The 22,554-nt window shown below is 42.6% G+C and overlaps 2 protein-coding genes across 2 annotated transcripts in view; one reads left to right on the forward strand and one right to left on the reverse strand.

Moving 5' to 3' along the window:
- The window catches only part of LOC308144310 (cadherin-6-like), a gene marked incomplete at both ends in the record, with an annotated part of 46,865 nt that extends 44,772 nt beyond the window's left edge, over window positions 1-2,093 (forward strand). The window contains one exon of the mRNA XM_080515400.1: window positions 1,591-2,093. Within this exon, the coding sequence (XP_080371526.1) occupies window positions 1,591-2,093 (503 nt within the window). The remainder of the gene's footprint in view (window positions 1-1,590) is intronic.
- Window positions 2,094-9,147: 7,054 nt separating this feature from the next.
- The window catches only part of drosha (drosha ribonuclease III), a 127,483-nt gene continuing 114,076 nt past the window's right edge, over window positions 9,148-22,554 (reverse strand). The window contains exons 31-32 of the mRNA XM_080515355.1: window positions 21,711-21,757; window positions 9,148-11,023 (exon numbers count right to left, since the gene is read on the reverse strand). Coding sequence (XP_080371481.1) covers window positions 10,893-11,023; window positions 21,711-21,757 — 178 coding nt within the window. The 3' untranslated portion in view covers window positions 9,148-10,892. The remainder of the gene's footprint in view (window positions 11,024-21,710; window positions 21,758-22,554) is intronic.

Consider the following 22,554-nt stretch of genomic DNA (forward strand, 5'->3'; position numbering starts at 1 on the left):
CGATCATTAGAGCCCGCCTGCACTAACTGCAAGGCAAACTAAACTCAGAAAAGTGAGGAAATCAGCACTTTTGTTTCAACATCCATCACCTAAAACCCATTAATTGATGACTTTGGCTCAAGGTACTGCCTTCATATTTGGAGCATTTCCTAATTAAAAGCTGCTCCTTCTAATAGTGTGACAGGCTTTAAACTTAAGCTTTGTCACATTTCAGAAATTAGCACTTCAAAATACATTTGGTTCCTCACTTTAATGCCTCAGCGATATATTATCGTACATAATTTGAAGCGAAAGTCTCCAGTTAGCGAGCCACAATTTGGCAAATTTGCAAGCAAGCGGCACCTTTTGTAAAGGTTTTATCGAGGAGAACAAACCCTGAAAATCTCGGGCGTCGTGCTTGATTAGTACATTGAAGGTTGTGATTTCCTCCATTCTTTGCGACAAATCCGGACCTGGTTTTATAAAGCCCGGAGATCTCCGAAAGTGGAGGCAGTCTGATCGCTGGTTGCTCTCCACGTTGACCTTGTCCCGGTGAAGCACGGAGCTTTGCTGACTTACACTTCTGCCGTCGTCACGGTCCCAGCACAGGGGAAAAGAGCCATGTAGAGGCATTTATTGAAGGTCCTTATAGCCCCGCCCACACTCCCTGGAAGATCAAATTAAATCGTACGAGCTCTTTTGTTCAAATTCAAAGTCAACACCATTTTTTTAATTGCATTCATTTGGAAAAACCACAGAAAACCTAATGGACTTTGGCTCAAGGCACCAACTTTTTGATTAAAACCCTGAAATGTGCTTCTAATGGCAGGCCTTGCCATATTTTGGAATTGTATACTTATAATACAGTTATAATTTTGAGTTTCGATGTCTCACTCTGGTCCAGCAGGAAATTTCCGAGTTGGAAAGCTTAGAGCAAAAGGTCTTTATACGGCCATAATTTGGCAATTGTGCAACTGTGGAAGACCCTCCAGTGGTGGTCGATGACGCGTTTAGAACTTTAGCAGCGGTCCGTCGACGTCGCCACCGTAGAATCCGACGCGGATCAGAGACTCGTCGTCTCGCATCCCATCTGAAATGTGCAGATGTGACGTGCAGTGGCCCAGATGTCTGCCGCGTTAAAGAGTCTGAGTTTGATCATCTGATTTCTGGAGATGTAGGATATATGATTCCTCACGTTCAAATTCGCTCCAAAATGTTTTTTCCCCCAGCCGTAGATACGCCTGGATTGGATGTTTACATGGACCCAGAGAGGGAGGTCAGGGTTGCGCGCTCGTCACTCTCGACGTCACGGCGGCCGTGTTTCTGGAGCGTCGTGCTCTCAAGCCCGGCTTCCTTCATGTTCTCAAGCTTGCGGCGGCCCCGAGGAGGCAGAGATACATAATGCATCCTTGTGGTAGCAGAGCCTGTTCTACAAAGTCCCTGAACATCAGTGAACACTCACGCAACACGGACAATCCCCCGCGGACCCTCGCCGGCCTTCAGAGCGGCGAGAGAAACAGAGGGGGAAAAAAAAAACACCAACAAAAAAAAAAAAAAAAAAAAGGGGGTGAGGAGGTTTAAACTGTTGTTTGTTTGTTTTTTTTTCCGCAGTGATCGTGGTGCTGTTCGCCGCCCTGAGGAGGCAGAGGAAGAAGGAGCCTCTGATCATCTCCAAAGAGGACGTGAGGGACAACGTGGTCAGCTACAACGACGAGGGCGGCGGCGAGGAGGACACGCAGGCGTTCGACATCGGGACGCTGCGCAACCCGGAGGCCATCGAGGAGAGCAAGCAGCGGCGGGACATCGTCCCCGAGGCCTTCTACCCGCCGGTGCGACGGCCCGCGCCGGCCCCGGCGCGGGACAATAACGGGGACGTGCGGGACTTCATCAACCAGCGGCTGCAGGACAACGACAGCGACCCCACGGCGCCGCCGTACGACTCCCTGGCCACCTACGCCTACGAGGGCAGCGGCTCGGTGGCCGAGTCGCTGAGCTCGCTGGAGTCGGCGACCACCGAGGGCGACCAGGACTACAACTACCTGAGCGAGTGGGGGCCGCGCTTTAAGAAACTGGCCGACATGTACGGCGGCGACGACAGCGACAGGGATTCCTAACGAGAGGAAGAAGAGAACGAGGGTCGGGTGGGGGTGGGGGGGAGTCCAAGGAAAGATGGTAGAAACTTTTTCTGGGGGTGGGGGGCGGGGGTTGGGGGATGGGTGGGCGGGGTGAAGGACAGAGAACACGAGCGCCGTTCGTCCGAAGTGCCGCCTTCGATCACAGCCGTCCCTCCGGTGACACACGTAGGCTTTGTGCGTCCAGTCAGTGTTAGTTGCGTTTTTTTGGCGAGGGCACGGTGACAAACTTTGTGTCGAGACTCTTCTTTTTTTTTTTGGTTTTCTTGTTTTGTTTTTAAAAGTGTGTGTATACAGGGGGTGTACATGAGGCCCAGATATATCTCTCCCCATACTTTACTTTTCTTTACTTTTTCTCCAAAGCTGCCTGTGATGGACGTGTGGAACGAGCAGTTTTGTAAACCAACAGAAATATGCCTGTGTATTTTTCAGTGTTTCTGGGACTTCGAGAAAAAAAAAACAACAAAAAACAAAAAAAACGAACGAAAAAAAAAAAAAACACGCTGCATATTGTGAGTTCTATCTTAGCTTGTGTATGTACGGTACTACGATACAATACGCTGTACAGTCGTTGGGTTTTTCTAGGAGTTTTTCCCCTCCTCTTTCAGCCTGAGTCTGAGCCTCCGAGGAAACTTGTTTAGAGGGCGGCGGTGATTCCCAACCTGTGGTCGACAAACTTCTGGCTTCACCGTCGAAACTGGTTAGAAGGAAACCCGAGTCGAAGACGGCAGGGTTCAAAGATTTGAAGGCTCTGAAGTTGTGAAAATCACATTGCCAGGAAACCAAGTCGTGAACGCGAACAGAATTTGACACTCTCTAAAATTTGGAGCGGAGAGGATTGTTGCTGAACCAGAAGTTTGACTTCTTGGTAAATTTCCAATCAGAGGCAAACTGTGGCGAACTGCAAGGAGAAACAAAAAATAAGAGGTTGGGAACCACCGACATACGACACCGAACTAGATTATTTCAAAAAAAAAGAAGAAAAGAAACAGAAGCTGTTGTGGAGATGATTTACGGCTCACGTTTAAAAAAAAAAGAGAAATGACCCATAAACCACCGCGGTTCATCACTTTCACAGTATCCTTCTCACGCGTCGCTTGGTGGGGCTTAATCTGAAATACCAAATATTTTGGAGCAGAACGTGGAGGTGCGGTGTCACTTCCTCCGCTACGACTAGCGTCCAGTGAGCTAGCAGGCTAACGGGCGTCAGCGCTCGCCTCCGACTACGTAGAATTCTGGGAAAGATCCAACGAACTCAACAAGACAAACATGAGCGTCAACACATTGTGGCGTTAAAATACTTTTTTATTTCCCCCCCCTCCCCCATTTTGTTTCTCGCAGTCGAAGGTTTAGCAGCATTTACACGCAAACGTTCAGAGTTGGAAGATGTCAAAGTTTTCTACAAAAATCCTAAATCTGTCTGAAACTTTTATAAAACAAATCAGCAAAACGATATTGAAAGAATTGCCTTAAGTTACTGGGAAATAACTCGAGAAATGTGCAACAAGATGACATGAATAGAGCAAAAAAATACAAGGAGAGGAATTTGAAGAAAAAATTACATTTTAAGATTAAAATTCTGGAGAAAAATACTTCAGTTTGACTTTATTCACAATATTCCATGTTTAATACTCCATGCTTCATTCTGCATGTTGAACATTTTCAGAAGTTGCGTCTTTATTTCTGCTTTTCTTGAAATCTTTTCACATATATTTATTTATTTTACATAAATTCTCCCTCTTTAAACATTTGGCTTCTCAAACCGATTCAATCTCAGCACCATTGACTTTTATGAAACTATAAATCCTCATCTAATCTCTACATTTTGACATTTAAATACACATTTTACCGTTGACGTTTTTAGTTTTAGCCGAGGAGATTATCCATTTCACACTATTCTCAAAGACACTCGTTCAAATTTTACAATTGTTTTTGCGTATTTTTCTCATACTTTGACTTTTTTGTCAACATTTTCTCAGTATTTTTACTCATTATTTGATTTTCAGCATTTGCAACTTCGACTCTTAATGTTGTGACCTAATTGTAAATCCCTAGACTTTTAATTTCTAAAATATTGACAGTATTGTCAACATTTTGACCTCATTCCCAATATCATCATGTTTATTTTTAATACTTTGACCTTATTCTGAACATTTTGACTTTATTCCCAATATTTCAACATAATTCTCAATATATTATCCTACTTCCATTAGCTCAAATGTCTGGAATTTAAACCAGAATATTCAATTTGCATTTAAACTTTACTCCTCAACATTTGAACTTTAATCTCAAAAAACATGAAAAGCTCTAAAATCCTCCTCGGATTGTTTTTCTCCCTTCATGCGTCCCAAACACACGCGGCTGCCGAACAACCTTCAGGTTCGACGTCGCCTGCCTTTCCTCTAAACGTACCACCCCGGTGACATTAAAAACGACGCTAAGGCGAAGTTGTTTTTCCTGTGTGTGTCCTGACAAGCGCTCAGTCGAATGTATAAAAAAAAAATAATATAACGGAGCAGTAAAGTGAGAGAAACGTGCCAAAAAGCAAAGAAACAGCAGTGTTATTTCTCTTTGAAAGACGCTGCAGTCTGCTCCCCGCCTGCCCTTTTTATCGCGCTCAGACTGTACGCCGGCCAATGTTCGGGCTCCGCGCGGCTGATTTCCTGTGGGACGAGCAGCCTTTTCCATAAAGATGTTTATCAAGGGGGCGCCTGACCTTTGAGCGCCGTGGAATTAGGTTCTTAAACCCGGAGGTGTGTCCTCGGCTGGGAGAGAAGGTCAGATCCTGCGGCGAGAACAGGAGGGCGTTTACATTTTTAAAAAGGCCGGCCTTGGGGGGGGGGGGGGGCAGAAAACAACGTCAAAAAATGATTCTAAATGGTAAAATTAAAGAGGCAGTGTGCAAGATTTAAGTAATGTCACCTTTGTGCACTTGGTGGCAGTAGTGAGTCATGTTACATGTCATAATTCAATCAGAAAAGGTTAAATCATCATGTATTTCACATTTACTGCACATAAACACAAAAATATTCAACCTTTTTTTGTTGGGAATATTCATTATCACTGTTGCATATAATCCAATACATTGTAAAAAAAAAAAAAAATCAAGTTTCGTTCTGTTACGTGTGGAGAAATACAAAACTGATATATATAACCTCTGTTGTTAGATTGAATGTAGGAAGAGACTTAAAGTGACTCAATCCACCCTCTTGTGGAGCAAACTGGAACAACAAGGCTACAGCTAATGATTAACAGTTGTTTTGGACGAAAAGTATAACAACCTATAAAGTTAAGGTCGTCATTAGCGAGGACATGAGAAGGCACAGCTAATGTATTAAATAAAAGCTAAAACAGGTTCTGAAATCACTGAAACTAGAGGCCAAAACATGCAATTAAGTTAAAAGCAACATAAAAAAAAAAAAAATACAAAAATAAAACAAATTACTGTGTGTGAATGATTTGGCACTTTGGTGCATTAGGAGGCAGTAGTGAGTCGTTGTGGTTGAGTGATGCTAACTGTGATAGAATCCCCATCTTTTGGTACAAAGTATTGCGATACACAGCTAGCTGGTGAGCTTATTAACGTCCTGAATTTTGAGAACTCACGGTTATTTTGAGGTTTGTGACGAGACACTGAACAAACTATTTAAAAATATTGACTCACTGCACCATCTTGTGCTACAAAGGGATATTACAATACTCATCAGGCCACGGCTAGCTGGTTAGCTTGTAAACAGGTAAAAATTGGGGACATCGTAGAGACACAGAGACAATAGGGACTCACTGCGCTATCTTGTGCAACAAAGTGGTATATCCACAATGATGGGGCTACGTTAGCTAGTTCACTTAATGCGTGACTGAAAATACTCCCGAGGGAACTTCAAAGTCCTTCTGAAAGCTTTGAAATGAGGCGAGGTCAGAAGGACATCAATACAAAGCAAATCCTTGCCAACATGAACTTTGACTTTACGTTAGCGACATGCTAACCACGTATAACAGCAGCCATCTTTTTCCTTCTCTCCAAGCCTTTAAATTAAATCTAATTAATGAAACAAAGTTTGGGGAACTCCTTTTTTGCCCGTCTTGTTTTGTTTATTAGCTTGTTGCCTGAGCACCCGTTGTGTAAGTGGCCATTCCAGACGGCGGCGCCACAATAAGCATTTAATGGGTTTAAAAACCCTTCACTCTAAGAAAACGGCTTCTCAGCCTCAAGGTACGACGTGACGTCTCAAATGGAAATCGACATGACAGCAGCACTCACCAAAAGCTCCCTCCTCTCTCGTCACAATTTTCGGTCTTCATGCGGCGTGTCAGCGTATCGCCATTACGGAGACGTTCTTGTGTTTCCCTTTGGAGGGTATAATTGCCTCCCAGCGTTGGCGCCGCGCTCCGCGAAGATAACGGCAAACGTTACTCATCCACGACGCCGCCATGTTGGGTTTTTCTTGTCTATTTTTTTTTTTTCTTTAAAGCTGAGGCTAGACGGTGTGACACCAACCTACCCCCCCCCCCCCTCCCCCTTTCCCGCCAGATACAATAGATCTGTGGTTGTTGATGTGTAGACACAGCCGGCCCCGGGGCCTGGCCCGGTCCTGGCCCGGTCCGGCCCGGCCTCCACTGCGCTATATTCTGTTGGTGACAATGTGGTTGAGCAGTCGAGTTTTCGTCAGTGTAGAAACAGTCCGAGAGGTTGTGGTAGTGTTAAAGGGGCACCGAAATCACCGGCCGTCCATCGATCTGCTTTGTAAACCGTAATATTTTGTACTGAATATTTATATGACACAATTAAATATCTTTAAAAATCTGACTCTTTGTTTTCATTGGCGGTTTTTAGGCGTGCGTTAAGAGGCAAGTTCCTCCACTTTAAAGCCAATTCTGGCTAAAAGTTCTTAAAAAAAAAATCACAAAAAACACTGCTGTCGAGCTGATTAACATTGCATCTTTCCATCTTTTTGAGTTCTTGACTCGAGGTGTAATAAACTGTATGGTTAAAATATAAAATGAACTAAGAAATCACCACATCAGGAGGCGATAACATGGAATAAAGTTAAATGCATTAAAAAAACAAACCTTGTGGTACTGGGTGTACGATTTGCTATTTTGTTAGGTGGCAGTGGCGAGTCACAAAGTTGCTCAAAAATTAAGACAGAAAACAAGTGCTTGGTGGATTATTTGACCATATTACCTATTTTTTCACTGAGACAATGAAGCCAAGTCATTCCTCCATCTCTAATAGGCAAATACTCACTGCATTCAATGATTTCATTGATTAAAGTCCGTGTTTATCAGGCAGCAGGAGTTTCAAGAAAATAGCTCAAATTTGCTGCTGCTGATTATCAATAATTTTTTTGTGTGAAGACATATTGAATTATGTTAAAATTGGGATTCAATTTGCATTTCTGAATTATATAGAAGACTTCTTGTTCCACTGTATATTTGCCTGATTCTCTTCATAAAGATCAATTTGTTTTGTACAGTGTAAATGTTTAACTGCACATACAGACAGTAACTTGGATCTTAAACACTGATATGAATATTTCTAAATGCAAGCATACAAGAACAATAATGACAATAATAATAGGAAATATAAAAACATTTAAAATTCTGATTAAATTACATTCTGTATTAAATCGATTCCAATTCATAATGTTTTGTGTAGAAATAACTAATCATTGAAAATATTTTGAATTATAGTGTGATGAAATGTCTGTTAGAGACGTTATGTAATATTTCTGTACGATACTCATTTCTTTACGTATTTTCTCACACAACATCGTACCGTTTCGTTGCTTTTAAATAATTTTGGAGACAAAAAGTCACCTCCCGTGTTTCTTTCCCTCAAAGTTGTGGCGAGAAAACGGAAACTTTTATAACAAAACGTGACGGCATCCTCCAGATAACCGTCGAGCCTCGTTCCTCACAGGTACGGTCGTACGATCTCCCCCAAATCTCCGAATAACTCCACCTGTCATAGTCATTAATACCTCCAATCCAGAGGCGACGCAGCTGAGGAAATTGTTAATTAGACAATCTATAATTAAGATCTGTTCCACAGCCAATCGGATTGAGAGGTTAGAAAAAAAAAATTATAGGGAGAGAAGACAAAAAAAAAAGAAATCACATTTTGATTATTAGAGGATGAGTGGCAGTCGTGAGACCAACTGTGGCACCGAAAAGTGGCTGAATATAATCAACTTAACCCTATTAATTAGCGTTTGAGGCCTTTCAGCGGAAATTGAGGGGATTTTGAAGGATTAGAATAATAATAAAAAAAAAAAAAAAAAAAAACGCAAACAGATTTTTGAGTGACTGGATCAGAATCTGGAAGTTTATTTACAAGCTTTGACGATTCTAATAAACATTTCATTAAAAATGTGGATTAGTTACTTTGTTTTGAGCTTTTCAGACAAACTGGTTGGACAAGGGAAAATTCGACAACATGAGGATGGCAGGTAAAAAAATCATTGTGAAAAAAGACATTTTAAAGTAAATTTACCTAACAAACCTCCTAACATACGAAGAAGACACCTTTGTGATCACACACACACACACACACACACACACACACACACACACACACACACACACACACACACACACACACACACACACACACACACACACACACACACACACACACACACACACACACACACACACACACACACACATGTTGATTCTTCCACTGAATGCAGGTACATTCATCACTTCAACTGGCTCACTGTACCATCTAGTGGTACAAAGTGGTATTGCAGGACCGTTTGGGCCAGCGCTAACTGAAGTCTATGACAAATTAACATAACTATTAGAAGTATTGGCCACCTCAAATATTACAATGGATCTTTAAAAGAGACATATTTTGACAGAAGGACTAAACAGACCTGAAATATTCCGGATTTAGCCTAAATTTGGAGGTTCGTTGAATCTACCAGCTCAATCTCATCCAGACAACTTCAAAAAGTGCTTTTCTCTGCTTTATTCGTCACACTGTGAGCTCCTGCTGTGGTTTTACACTTAAAAGAGAGTCCAGGTTTATTATTAGGCCACAAATACATAAGAGCATAATTCCAACCCTGACAGATGACACGATCACAGATGAACGATGACACGATCTATTTTATGGTTTAGTTATGTTCCACTTTCTCTCCAAACTTGCTCAAATTATATTTTTGACTGAACCCACATTTTGCATGAAATCATCAAATCACAAAAGTTTGCACAGATCCATCAGACAAGATCCCATCCTGACTAGACAAAAAAAAAAAAAAAATGTTTTTTCTTTATTTTTCTGCTTGTCGGTCACACTGTGAGGTCCTGCTGTGGTTTTACACTTAAAAGTGAGTCAGTATTGAATTATTTCCAGACAAACACAAATATTTGACAACATGAGTCCAACTCTGAGGGACCAAACGGAATATAACATGACAGCATCCGGCTATACATTTCAATCTGAGTAGATAAAGAAAAGTTCAGCCTAAAATCAAGGGCGAGAAGGAAAATGTACCTCGTTAATTACAAGACACTTCAGTCATCTCTTCGAATGTGGACACGATTTGGCTTTATTTACCTTTTTATATCAAACTGTGAGGAGTTTACATGTTCTAGTTCAGCTAAGGTTGACTAAATAAATGTGAAACAGCTTTAAATGTGACTAAGTTCTATCAGTTTCACCTGAAGTTTGACTTTTTCTTCCAAATTTCGCCCTTTTTTCAAAAGTTAATAGTCAAACCTAAACACTTATTCACTGGTGAATGGCTGCAACGGTTTGAACACAAACAATGAAACACACCTATTTTTTTCTGCTTTATTTTGAGCTCCTGATGTGGTTTTACACTTACGAGTGGAAATTCAATTATTAGCCAACAAAAAAACATTTGACAACATGGATCTGGCTGTGACTGATTAAAGTTATTAAACGTAACTGATTCAGGTCTGTTGGTGAAACACTTCATTTTCAATCCAAAAAACCCCCTATTAAAAAAAAAAAACCAATTTCAGTCAGAAACTACTCTTGAATCATTTGTGAAGTTCATGTTGTCGCCTCACTGATCACTTCCTGTCCCCATGAATCCATTTGGAAAACAAATTAGTCTAAATATAGTTTTTATTTTGAGTTTGTTGGTTATATTGTGGTTTTATCCTTAAATGCGAATCTATACTCAACAAAGATTCAGATATGGCCGAATTTGAGGGACTAAAATCTCAACATTTTTGTATTAAATTTTCACATCATCAAAATCGTGTGGTAAATGTTGCCCTCAACTTGGAGGTTAAGACTCAAATTTAGCTTTTAATCTCCTGAAAAGTTCATGCAGACACCTCAGTGATCACTTCCTGTCCCTGTAAATATAAATATTTGAAAACAAAGAAATCTAAATAGTTTGGTTTTGCTTTATTATGAGCTTGGTGGTTTTATTGTGAAGCCCTAACATGATTTTACCCTTAAATGTCAATATATATTCAATAAAGATTGAGATACTACAGAACATGAGTGGCGAAAACTGGTTAATTGTGTCTTAAATTTTCACTTCATCTTCAATAATCTAGTTGGAAAAGCTCATTTCACCTTCAAATTGGGGGTTAAGAGTGAAATCTAGCTTCTAGTCTGCTGAAGAGTTCACGCAGACGCCTCAGTGATCACTTCCTGTCTGGACGGCTGCCATCATCTCCTTGAACGACGACCCCTCGGCCCTGATTGAGCCCACCCTGCCGTCGACCGACGAGGAAAGAGAAAAGAGAGAAGAGAGAGAGAGAAAAAAAAAAGAAAGAAGGAGGGCGCTGTCACTTCCTGCAGTCGTCCGACTCGTCGGTCTCCTTCTCCTGCCGCTCTCGTTCTCGTCTCATCTCCTTCAGCTCCTGTCTGTATTTCCGCTCGATGAAGCGCTTCTGATGAGCCATCTGTGGGAAGTTATCTGGTACGGGGGGGGAGAGAGAGAGAGAGAGAGAGAGGGAGAGTCAGTGCGGGGAGAGGGGAGGGAGGGCGACGACAGAGGAGTCGACCAAGGAGAACAGATAAAGAGAGAGACACGGAGGCAGGGGTGTGAAGAGACAAGGTCAGTTTCCAACTGGGCGAGGACGGCAATTTAGGGCTCAGATTGCAGCGACTCCAGTTTCCCCGAGCAAAATGTCACGCTGTCACTTTGGTGAAGTGAGCGGGAAAAAAAAAAAAAAAAAAAAAAATGTTGCATTGCGATTAAATTGCCCCGGTGTTGTTATTTCATTAATAATGATGAAGTAACAAGAAATTAGACAGGCCTTGTTTGGTTTCAGCACAATGGCGATGAGATCTGATAACATAATTACAAGTGAACATTTCTAAATGAGATCCGTAATAAGATGGTGGTGGCGGGGAGGAAAGCGAGCGCGCGGCACGGTCACGTAAAGGCGGCGGAGGGAAAAACAAAACCAAAACCCCCCAAAAAGACGATTTTTTTCAAGTGTTTTCTGTAGATTTAAAAACCCTTTCGGACAAGACTGCTCCTTTCTCGATTGCTGCTTCCTGGCACTCCACCAGCGGGAAAAAAAACAAACAAACAAAAAAAAAAATAACTTGAATGCAGCTTTGGCGACAGCGGCCATTAGTTTCCAAAGAGAAGTTCTGAAGCAGCCTCCGTTTTGAGTTTTCCTGCTCGCTGCCAACTTGGCCGCCGCCGATTCCAAATCTGATGCCGGAGCCCGGTGGGGAGTCTGGGTACAAAGTGCTGCGAGGCCCGAGAGGAGTGGGAGGGAACCTGTTAGGACTCGTGTCCGTCAGGGAAACGCTGCCGGAAAAGAACCTCGGGTCCAGAAAACTTCTCCAAAAAACAAAAAAAAAAAGTCTCAGACGAGCCGGATTGAAAGAGTTTGGAGGAGGCGGACGAGAGATTCTCTTTGTGGGGACCTCATGTCCTCCCTGTGTCCAAATAAAACCAACGCTGACTGCCTGTGTAGCTCTCGATCTGAATAAAGTTGGTGTTGAACAACTCATCAGAATCTTCAATGATTTGAGGGGAAATCAAGAAATAAAATGACAAACAACCAGGGGTCTGGGTGCCGGAGACCACAAGGTGTCCAAAGCTTTGCCGGCTTCAAGGTTGTTAAAGTTAGAATCCCACATTTCAAAGGAAACCAAATAAAAAAAAACACAAAACAACCCCAGCGCTTTTTGTCAAACTTCCTCAACTGCGGTTTCTGCTTCCATCAACCGGTTTTGATCATTTTGCCGTCTTATGTCCTCCTTTTGTCTGTTTGCAGGTGGGATGACATGTTCTTCACCTCAAACGTGTGAATGGGATTTCTAAATGTTCAACATGGCCTCCTGCTCCGCCACTTCTACCCAGACAGGCCAAAACAATAACACTTTATTGATCACACTTCAGCATGAAGTGCCAGGGCGTCGCCACTTGTTGAAATACAAATGCAAGTGAATTCAATGGAAGATCCTAAATGGGGAACATTTATCCAAGAAAAGGACATTTGGAAATGAGAAAGAAAATGAAAAAAATGACTGAAAAGAGACAGAGGGGAAAAAAAAAAGAGAAAAACTTCACTAATCCAAATTGTTGCTGATTAAATCGTGTTAATCAGTTGATTAAATTTCAACGTGGGCTGCGACCAACTCTTATTTTCAATTTTAAGACTTTTTTTCTTTCTTAAATTCCATTTTTAGATGTTAATCATTTATTCTGTGTGGAATCAAAACAACAGTGGCAAAATGCCAAATGCAATCAAGTCCAAGGACACGCCAATGTCCTTTCATTAAACTTATGAGGCCAAATCTTTTTTTCATCTATTAATTCCCTCAAAATCCAGTCAAAAGGAATATTTCAAATCATCCAATGTTTTTGTGGTTGTTTTTTTTTTTTTTATAATATACATTTTACTGGAAAAACAACAGAAACTTGCTGTATTTCTGGCAGCAGAGGCTCTGCTGGTAATGGTGATATTTATAAGCTCAGGTAATTTTCCATTAAGTGTTTACATGACTGTGTCTGCCCGGAGCTCGCTTCAATTTAAAACAGCATGCATGACAGCTGCCCAGTGGCTCGAGTCTCCTCGCTGAGACGCACATTTGACAGTGCAGTTTTTCCACTCGCTGACCGTGACCATGCAAACTCAGACAAATTAGACTTTCAATGTTGTGTGTTTTTTTTTATACCCTTCCTACAATCACACAACTTTTAAAGGCACAGGAACCACACTAACTGATATAAAAAAATTGTTCTCTATAAACCATAAATATGGTTTTGTATCTTTACATGTCGGGTTCAAAGTAAGAATATATAAGTCATATTGAAAAGGAAAAGGATCATTTGAATTTCATCAAACTAAAGAGGATTGAAATTTAGGTTAGGTGCCAAATTATTTATTTACAATATCACGACAAAAAACAAGACTTCATGTGACAACGTAAAGGAACATTAGCGTCTTCAATGAGCTCATTCTTCTTCCTCTATTTCCTTACTGAGTCATCCCGTAATATCCAGACTATAACACTTTTTTCACATGCTTAGACGATGACGCAGCTAATTTAGTGTTTTATGTGTCTACAAGCTTCATGCTATAGCTACATGGGTGATGCGTTCAGGTGCATCATGTAACTCCAACCCCACCCCCTTTTTTTAAAAATGTTATTGGTTGCAGGTTGTTGTTATCTTCAGGTGCACCCAATAGTGCAGAAATTACGGTATGTTGTATCCTAGCGTGGACCGTGCATGAAAAACCTCTATTGGTCGTAAACTCTTGGTCGGCGAACATCCCGACTGGTTTTCACTTCACGGCCAAGACAACAGAAAATGTGACACGATCTAAACACTGTGGATAGTCGACATTATCCTCTGATAACTGGGAGAATTTAATTAGAAACCGGCGTCCAGGCGGCGGATTCGCCGTTGATAAAGTCGCGCCTCGGGGTTCTGGCCAGCGCCGAGGACGTTTTGTTCGTACCGTGTTCTAGAAATGCACACGCCGGAGCGGAGGTGGGGAGGAAGTGGAGACGCTTCTCGCATGTTGGGCCGACACATTATCTGCGGGGGTTGGGTTCGACCTCCTCTGTGGTGCTGATAAGACGCTACTTAGCAAATCAGTTGAAAACACATCCGAGCAGTGGTTCCTTTTAGAGAAAGCGTTCGGACAGAAGTTTAATCGGAGGCATTGCAAGTGAAAATACACCGATTTGGGATTTTTGGAACAGAAACTTTTTATGTTTACACAGCAAAGTCTTGAAGTTGATGTCATGTGGGGCCACTAGTGGGTGCTGTTGTTTGTTAGCTATTACTTTTGACTCTCAGCTGTAAAACTAAAAAGTCCCAGGAGAAAATCCACTGAGAGTTGCAGCATTGCCACTGTCTACACGGACACGGAGTTTCAAAAAGCTGCATTTTCCTCCTTTACATGAAGACAAGAGTTTTGAAAAAGTTGCATCTTCCCATTTAAGAGTTTTCAAAAAGTTGCACTTTGGTCATTTTCCACAGTCACGGACTCAGAGTGTTTCCTAACTTGGGGGGCCATTTTCAAAAACTTGCATTTCCGACGGCTCTGAGCACAGTCGTCACGTAAACAGACATAACAAAACGCAATAAAAGTGTTGGGTGTCCACGTGAAAATGGGCCTTGAGCTTTAAACGCAGCTTGATGATTTAAGGCTGGAAGACAGAAAAGGTACCTTCGACATGTTTCGTCTAAACATCTTTAAAACAAAGCTACTCGCCTGAAAAGCAGAAATCAAAAATACTTTGGTTTTTAGATGAGTTCAAGTACAAGGTTTCTACGGTGCTCTTTGCCTCAAAAGATGAAAACAACAATATTTATGAACAATCCAAAGGCAGAATGAACTTAATTGAAATAACTAAAACTTGCATCTCAAATTAATCTTTTGGTTTGATGCTCACTTTGCAGATCAAACAATGTGACTGCGTAAAGGTTTTTTTTTGTTTGTTTTTTTCACTGTGTATAAAGTAGACCCAGCCTGGTTCGAAGGACCTATTTCTCCCTCTGATTGTCAGGAAAAATAGGCCACGAGAGGCTAAAAGGCCATGTAACCCTTCAGTTCTGGTCATGAAAATTGAAGGAGCTCCTAATGAAACACAGGGAAAAAAAAAAAAAAAAAAAAAAAGCTGTCATTAACATATTGTATGTGTGTGACTGGTGAATAGCTAAAGGATAATGTATTCTTCCTCCTGCGACACTCTAATTTGTCATTATGGTCACAGAGAGGGAAAGTGCATGATAACGGCAATATGCTATTAAAAAAAAAAGAGAAGGATCAAATGAAGGAGGAAAAAAAAGAAAAGACACACACACATTGGAAAACAAGCCGTCTGTTTCAATATGCTTTCAGTGAGTAAGCAACACTTGGAGGGCCTCGGAGAGAAAAACTACATATTGCAGTTAAAATATGGAAATCACCGGCATTTTCCCCTCCGAGATGACTTGAGAATAACCCACTTGAGAGGAGGGAGGGAGGTAGACAAAAAGAAAAGAAAGAAAGAAAGAAAAAACATCGGCCATTTACATTGTTTAACATGCAGCACAAGAGCAACCGTGCTGCTGAAGAATACACAAGGCTTTTCATTTTCGGGCCCCGTTGTTGGGCATCACAAAGGTGCGGCCAGAACGCTCAGCCATCAGGTGTTTGGAGGAAAAGCACCTCTTGAGAGGCGGCGCCCTCTGCATGCTGATGAGGCGTTAAAGGGCCGAAACCGGCCTTGTTCCTTCTGTATGTCGACAACTCTGCCATTCTTCTCGAGGACAATGGTGGAGGTCCGGAAATGCCTGATGCGCAATGACTGTCGCTTGCTAGAGGAGCAACACTTTTCCTTCCCCTGGTTAGTCAACCCAACTTTACATATTCAAGTACTCAGCCCTAATTATAGTTTCTGTTTATTCCTGCCATATTTCTTTTTGATAACTGCCTTTCTTCAAAGGTTGTAGTTGTAGCCTCTTGTCAGCTTCAACAAGGAGCTACTTGTCAGTAAACAGGGGTTTTGCATAATAGTAACTGTTAAGTCAATAGCAGGTTCTGAAAAAATTACACAGGTTGTAAAAATGATTATTTTCACACTTCAAAGTACATATTTTCACAAGTTTCCCAACCACAGTAGTGCTGGTTATTTCCATTCCAATATTGCACTGTATTTGTTCCCTTGAGTTTTGTAAACCTGTGTTAGGTGCTCCGCCAAACATGCTCTTCTCTTTCTTTTATTCTTGTGGTTGGGTGTGACGGTTCCTCCCGGGACGATAGGAAAATTAAAGTTTCCCGAAATAGTAACTATTGCAACAAAAGAATGCTAACCAGCTGGCGACTAATCATTTTAATGAGCAGGAGCGCTGCAATGGCTCGTCGTCGACGACAAAACTAACAAGTACCACATTTCCTGTACTAGAAGACATCTGTCAAAGAGTGTTTCTTTCTCGAAGTGGCACTGGCGTAAAAAAAAAAAAAAAAAAAAATTATTTTCATCTTCAGACGTAACTGCACTGGTATATCTTGATCTTTAACTTGTATAACAAAACAAAAAAAAGGGACCTGTAGTCAAGAAAATACGGTAAATTAAGTGCCGTAGCTGTATTCTTCAGTAAGTCGTTGTAAAACGCTGACAAACTGTCAGGTTGCAAAGCTCCTTGACTTGATAACTTCTTCGCAGCGCCGTCCTTTCACACAGGAACCCGAGCCGTGAGGCGACTTCGGAGTTGGGCCGCTCCGGATGAGTCCATCACCGGCAGCTCAGGCTCGCCAACAAGCCAATAGTGTGGCGGTGCAGCGCTGCTGATCGGGGGATTTCCCTGCCACGCCAAAGGGCAAACAAAAGACTGCAGCCAGTGAATGAAGATCCTGCATACTGTACTTTGCTTTGCCTCTATCCATCCAATGCTTTTATCCTGAGATTAAGGAGGTGGGTGGAGGAGGGGGGGGGTTTGAGGGAAAGCCGAGGAAAGAATGTAGCTCCCTTCCAGCGAATCGCCAGATCCTTCCCTCATTCAATAGATATTGCATTGTTTGAGAAACACTGCGAGGAGGCTGGAATTGGCTAAGGAAGGGGGGGGGTCTCAGAGAGAGATTGGAGATTTTAAACAGACAGCGCCATATCTGTAAGGATGAATAATAAATGGTTAAGCCGTTTCCATGTATATTTGATGTCGCCTTGGAGTGCACGGAGCCCCGGGGCCCCTGAAAGCGCACGCCGCCGCCGCCGCCGCCACTGCCGACTTCTTCCAGGCCGGCCTACCTGGCTGCTCTCAGCTCGATTTGTTTGCACTCATGTTTCCCCCGGCCGGGGCCTTGTTTAACATTTAATTCTGCCTTGACGGATACAGGCAGGAGACTGTCAAATCGTGGGCCATCAAATAATGAAATGTGAATCAGCCGAGCCACCAGCAGGATCGGCTTCAGACACGCACACCAAATATTGGGCGGGTTGGAGGGTGGCGGTGGGGAAACGCTGGCTTTAATGAGCTCTGAGCTGTCTGACTGAACGCCGCCGTGTCTCTCACCTCTCCGCCGCCGACCCTGTCAGCCAGGAAAAGCTCTGCCGCGGAAACAAAAAGTTCAATCCGGCTCAAAGTGCTGCTGATACTCGAGCAGGCTTTAAATAAAACATGGAAATGAATCCCGACACGTTTGCAGCCGAGAATGTTTTCGATCCACCAAGCGAAACAAGGTGGGGCTGCCGTAGCGAGTGGCGAGGCGGCGGAGCTGGAGCTGCACCGAGGGCCAATAAGACAATCAATGAGGAATGACATGACACCGGGGCTAATGTCCTTGATTAGTCTTGCTATGCGAACAAATGAAGCGAGGCCCTTGACAATCACACGCGAGGACAATGCGGCTCCGATAGGAGTTAATGCGCCAGGCGCTCCTGCGAACTCTCATTATGTGAAGCTCATGGTCAGGAGAGGCGCGCGTTCATCAAAGACGCGCTCCAAACCCCGCTGACTGACCTCGCATATTTATCTCCACTGGAGGAGCCTTCCATGAACAAAGAGAACATGAACTTTTTTTTTTTTTTTTTGGTTTTAATTTTTTTCTTCTCCCCCTCCCCCCCCCTCCCCAACCAAAGCATTTCGTTTTAAAGCTGCAACGGTGATTTATGAATAATACAAAATGATCAGCCAACACTGTTTCATTAAAAACATGACCTCTAAATAATGAGCCCCATCTGTAAACGACGGAACGGGTCAGGTCAACCCACAAAGCGCCGGTGGAGGTTCAGACGTGTGCGGCCACATTAGGGATGCAAATGAAGAAAGATTTCCATTATTAATTAGCCTTTTTTGATCAAATTATTAAAGGTTCTGTTGCGATTATGGAACATACAATTACTTGATTCAATGAGGGCTTTGTTTTTCATTCTTTAAACCAGACCTGCTCATTATCGGCAGCTCTTTTCCACTTTCGCAGACAGTTTGACATCTTCGAGCAGATTAATCTCAATAGATTCGCTCATGTATTTTCACCGCTGATTTGACTGCTTTTAGAGTTTAATGTGATGCATTTGGGTGCGACGTGTCCATCACCTTGAGCTTCATTTTCAGTTTTATTCAATATGGCAGTATGTTCAGTCGTAAAAAACATTTAAACATTTCCAAGTCGTTGATGCACTACACACAGTTTTGTGTGATTCAGAACTGCTGTATTATAATACTTGTAATTTAGACAACCATATACTGCTTATATACTAGCACATTTGTAGACGTGGGAAATCAGTGTGGAAAGATCAAATGTATTAATTGGGAATATTCCTCCACTTTTTTTTCCTCAAGTCTACCTGGAAAAATATTGTGGACAAATAAACAACATTATTGTCAACTTTGGTATTGACAAGCTTTCTAAAAATCCACTCTTTGTGACACTCCCACTATATATATATATATATATATATATATATATATATATATATGCACCATTAAGCTTCATGTGTTTAACAGCACAACTGCATGATATTGCAAGAGTTTTTATTTATTACAAACATATAATAGTGCCATCACATGGAAAGACAAAGTGGGGAAAGTCAATTTATTTGATTTGGGAATGTTCCCTTTCTGTAAAATAACACATAAATGAAAAAAAAAATGGTTGTTTATTATGGAGGAATCATTAAGAAATTGGTGTTTTCAAGCTCTCAATTTTCCCCTTGAGGACTTTTTCGAGTTTGATAGTTTTCAAATGTATATTTCACAATTAGAAGTTGCATTGTTCCCATTTACCAGTTGCTCTTGAAGATCCCCTTCAACAAATTATGGCTAAAATTCAGTTTTGAACCTTACTGCAGCATGAATATCGGCCTCCCTCCAAGATCATATGCCAATAATTACAAAATCGGTGCATCAGGGAGCTGGAAACTTACAAACTTACTAGTTGGGAAAGTCTGATTTCCCAGTTGAAAGCATCCTCTATCCAGCCAACAAGTTGCCCCAACTGCAGAGATCAGAAAGTCTGATTTCCCAACAAGTCTGCCTTTAAAAAAAAAATCCTATCTATAGAGGTGCTTCCACGCGTATGGAAATATTGCTATTTTTAGTAACACGCAAACAATGTCATGCTAATGAAGTCATTTAACTGTGATGAGGCTCATTAAGAAAAACTGTTTCACAGGCATGTGCACAAAGGTCATTGTTTCAGCGATGATACATTCGTTTCTGGAGGCTCTTTAAAATTTACCACTTTGCCAAGAGGAAGTTCCCACTTTAATCATTTCTAGATGTATAGTGTTCCCCAATCAGAAGCCGAACATTTCCCACTTCCCAGTTACTGAGTAACATCTTCAAGTCCTGTTAAAATTGACAATGAGAAACGCTCAAACTGAATTAACGATATAAGCTCATGGAACTGGGAAATGTTAACGGGAAAACCTGATTTTACAAGTCGAGCCTACGCAAACCCGCACACGTAAATGCAAAGCAACACTGCAATCCTTTATAAATGTCATTTTCACACATAAGGGAATATTGCTGTTTTTTTAGAAAACATAAATGTTTGCGAAGTTAATGAAGTCGTCTAACTGCGAAGCGGCTCATTAGGAAAGACGACACGGTGAATGTGTGTCGAGTGACGCTACATTACTTTCCAGAAGACCTTTGGAATTTCCCACTTTCCCACGCGGAAGTTCCCATTTCGACGGCGTTCCGATTTTACGGAGTCACCCCTGAACGCAGCGTCTGAACTTCCCATGCACCCCGACTCGCGTTAATCCGGGCTTGGAGTCTTTAAACTGCTGCTCGTGTCCATCAGACGAAACAGGCCTTTCTCTTTAAAGCCCAGTCGGCTCGTCGTAGCGAGGCAGGCGTCCGGGAGCGTCGGGTGAGGCTAAAGAGTACATCAAGCTGACGGGCGACTTGTAAATTGGCGGGTTTAAATGAAGTGGCAACACAAAGTCAAACAAAGCCCGGGAACTGGACGCGTTTCGCTCCGGAGGACGGGAGACTTGAAGGGACGGTTTTTAAATTAACTGACCTTTTTAAAAGGCATTGCTAATCTAGTCACATGAAACAGCAATTTATGAGGAGGGAAATGTTCATTTACCAGCAATGAGCATCTATCAATCACAGTGACAGAGGTGTACACTGGGGAGAGGAAACGGGAGGAATTAAGGGAGGGAGGAAGACACGGGAGAGAGAGTGTGTGCACTGAACTACGCCCTCGATAAGAGGAGGAGGAGGAGGAGGAGGAGGAGGAGGAACGGAGGGGACGGGAGTGAAAAGCGGCTTTAAATAATAGCAGCCCGACTCGGGAAGCTTCCGAAAGCGAGCGGAAAGAGTGGCCGAGCGCACAAACAGTATCAATCACAAGTGGCTGGAGGCCTCATTTATGAGCCAAAATGAAATCAAAGTTTGACCTTCCCGCCCTGCGCAACTTCTACAGTCCTCGTCCAGCAAAGCCATTTGTGTTCACCTCCAGCTAATTAGCCCAGTGAAGAACAAATTGTGCGTTTGATTAATGTGGCGGGCGCACAGATAGCACCAGAACCCCATTTTTTTTTTTTTTCTAAACCAACAACAAAAACCCTCCTTTGCACTCTCAATGTAATGGCTGGTTATTACGCCGTCACATACATATGCATGGAGCATGAGGGAAACGGGAGATGATGGAAATGGCTTGCGGGTGCGTTTCTGAGAGCTCTGTAATTGTATTGTTTTTACTTGGCGGAGAATTAGACAACCTAAATGGTTGAAAAAGACGAACAAAACAAAAAAACAAAACACAGAGGCCATTTATTTTCCTCAAGTGGCGGTTGATGAAAAGACAATTACAAGATTAAAAAAAACTGCGAGTCGGGGACGACTCAGACGGCGCTTCCCTCTTCGGATGTAAAGAGGGAAGATGGGACAAACTTCCAGGTTTCCGGCTGGTTTTCACTGCCCCCCCCCCCCCCCCCCCCCTCACCCACCCCCACCCCCCACCCCCCCGTCTCCCTCTCTGGGCTCGCACTTCAAACGTCCTCCTATACGTCGCAGCCAGGCCGGCTGCTCGGGCCACGGCTCCCCGCCAGCCGTCCTACTGACTACCGGAGGTCCAGAGATAATATTCAGCAGCGAGGCGAAGCGCGGCAGGAACTTAAACGTGTGGAGAATGAATGGATTAATAAATATATATATAGATTTTTTTTAAATATATAAAACTTACATTTTTCCAGCGCATCCATCGCAGCTCCCATTTCCGCCTGTTGGATGCTAGATTAGAGAAAGAGAGAAAGACGACAAGAGAAAGAAGGAGAAAAGGGTCTTTAGCATATTCAGAATGTCGCTTTTTGTGATTCTGTCAAAAAAAAAGAAAAAAAAAAAAAAAGACGCGACTATTGAGAGGATTATGAAAAGTGCTTTATATTTGTTCTTTGAAAGAGGATCTCTTTCACGGAACAATCGCAGGTGATGCAGTGCATTTCCCGAAAGGTAAGCCTATTGGCGGCTGGGCGCTGGGCAATGTTTACGCCTGCGATTTGTGTGTGTGTGTGTGTGTGTGTGTGTGTCTGTATGTGTGTGTGTGTGTGAGAGAGATGGTGGAGGTGGCTGGAAGCTTAAGTCATGTAAATACAAAAAACAGTAAGCTGTCAAAGATCTCATGGAGGGGACAAACTTATCGCCAGCTTAGAGCACGAGAGATACTTTCAAGTGGGTGGGTGGGGGGGGGGGTCCCCCTCACATGTGGAGGGAGGGGGGAGGGGGGAGGGGGATAGATGGTGGGAGATGTTTGATGGATTTAGGTTTCATTTCTCGCAGGCTCAGCTGCGGCTTTATCGCCAGCCCCTCCAACCCTGAACAGGCCTCTGAATAGAGAATCACTATTTTTACTTACACACACACTTACACACACACACCTCTTGCTGTTTTTTTTCAGATGCTTGCCTGTATTATGAGCTCACGTACGAAGTGAGCGCGAATAATACAAATCCCCCACCAAAAAAAGCCGGGACGCCGTCACAATCGTGACTGACGTGTGAACAAATGTCCAGATTTCTTTCTATCTTCAA

The sequence above is a fragment of the Blennius ocellaris genome (assembly GCF_963422515.1).
Source record: "Blennius ocellaris genome assembly, chromosome: 19".
In the NCBI taxonomy this organism is placed as follows: Eukaryota; Metazoa; Chordata; class Actinopteri; order Blenniiformes; family Blenniidae; genus Blennius; species Blennius ocellaris.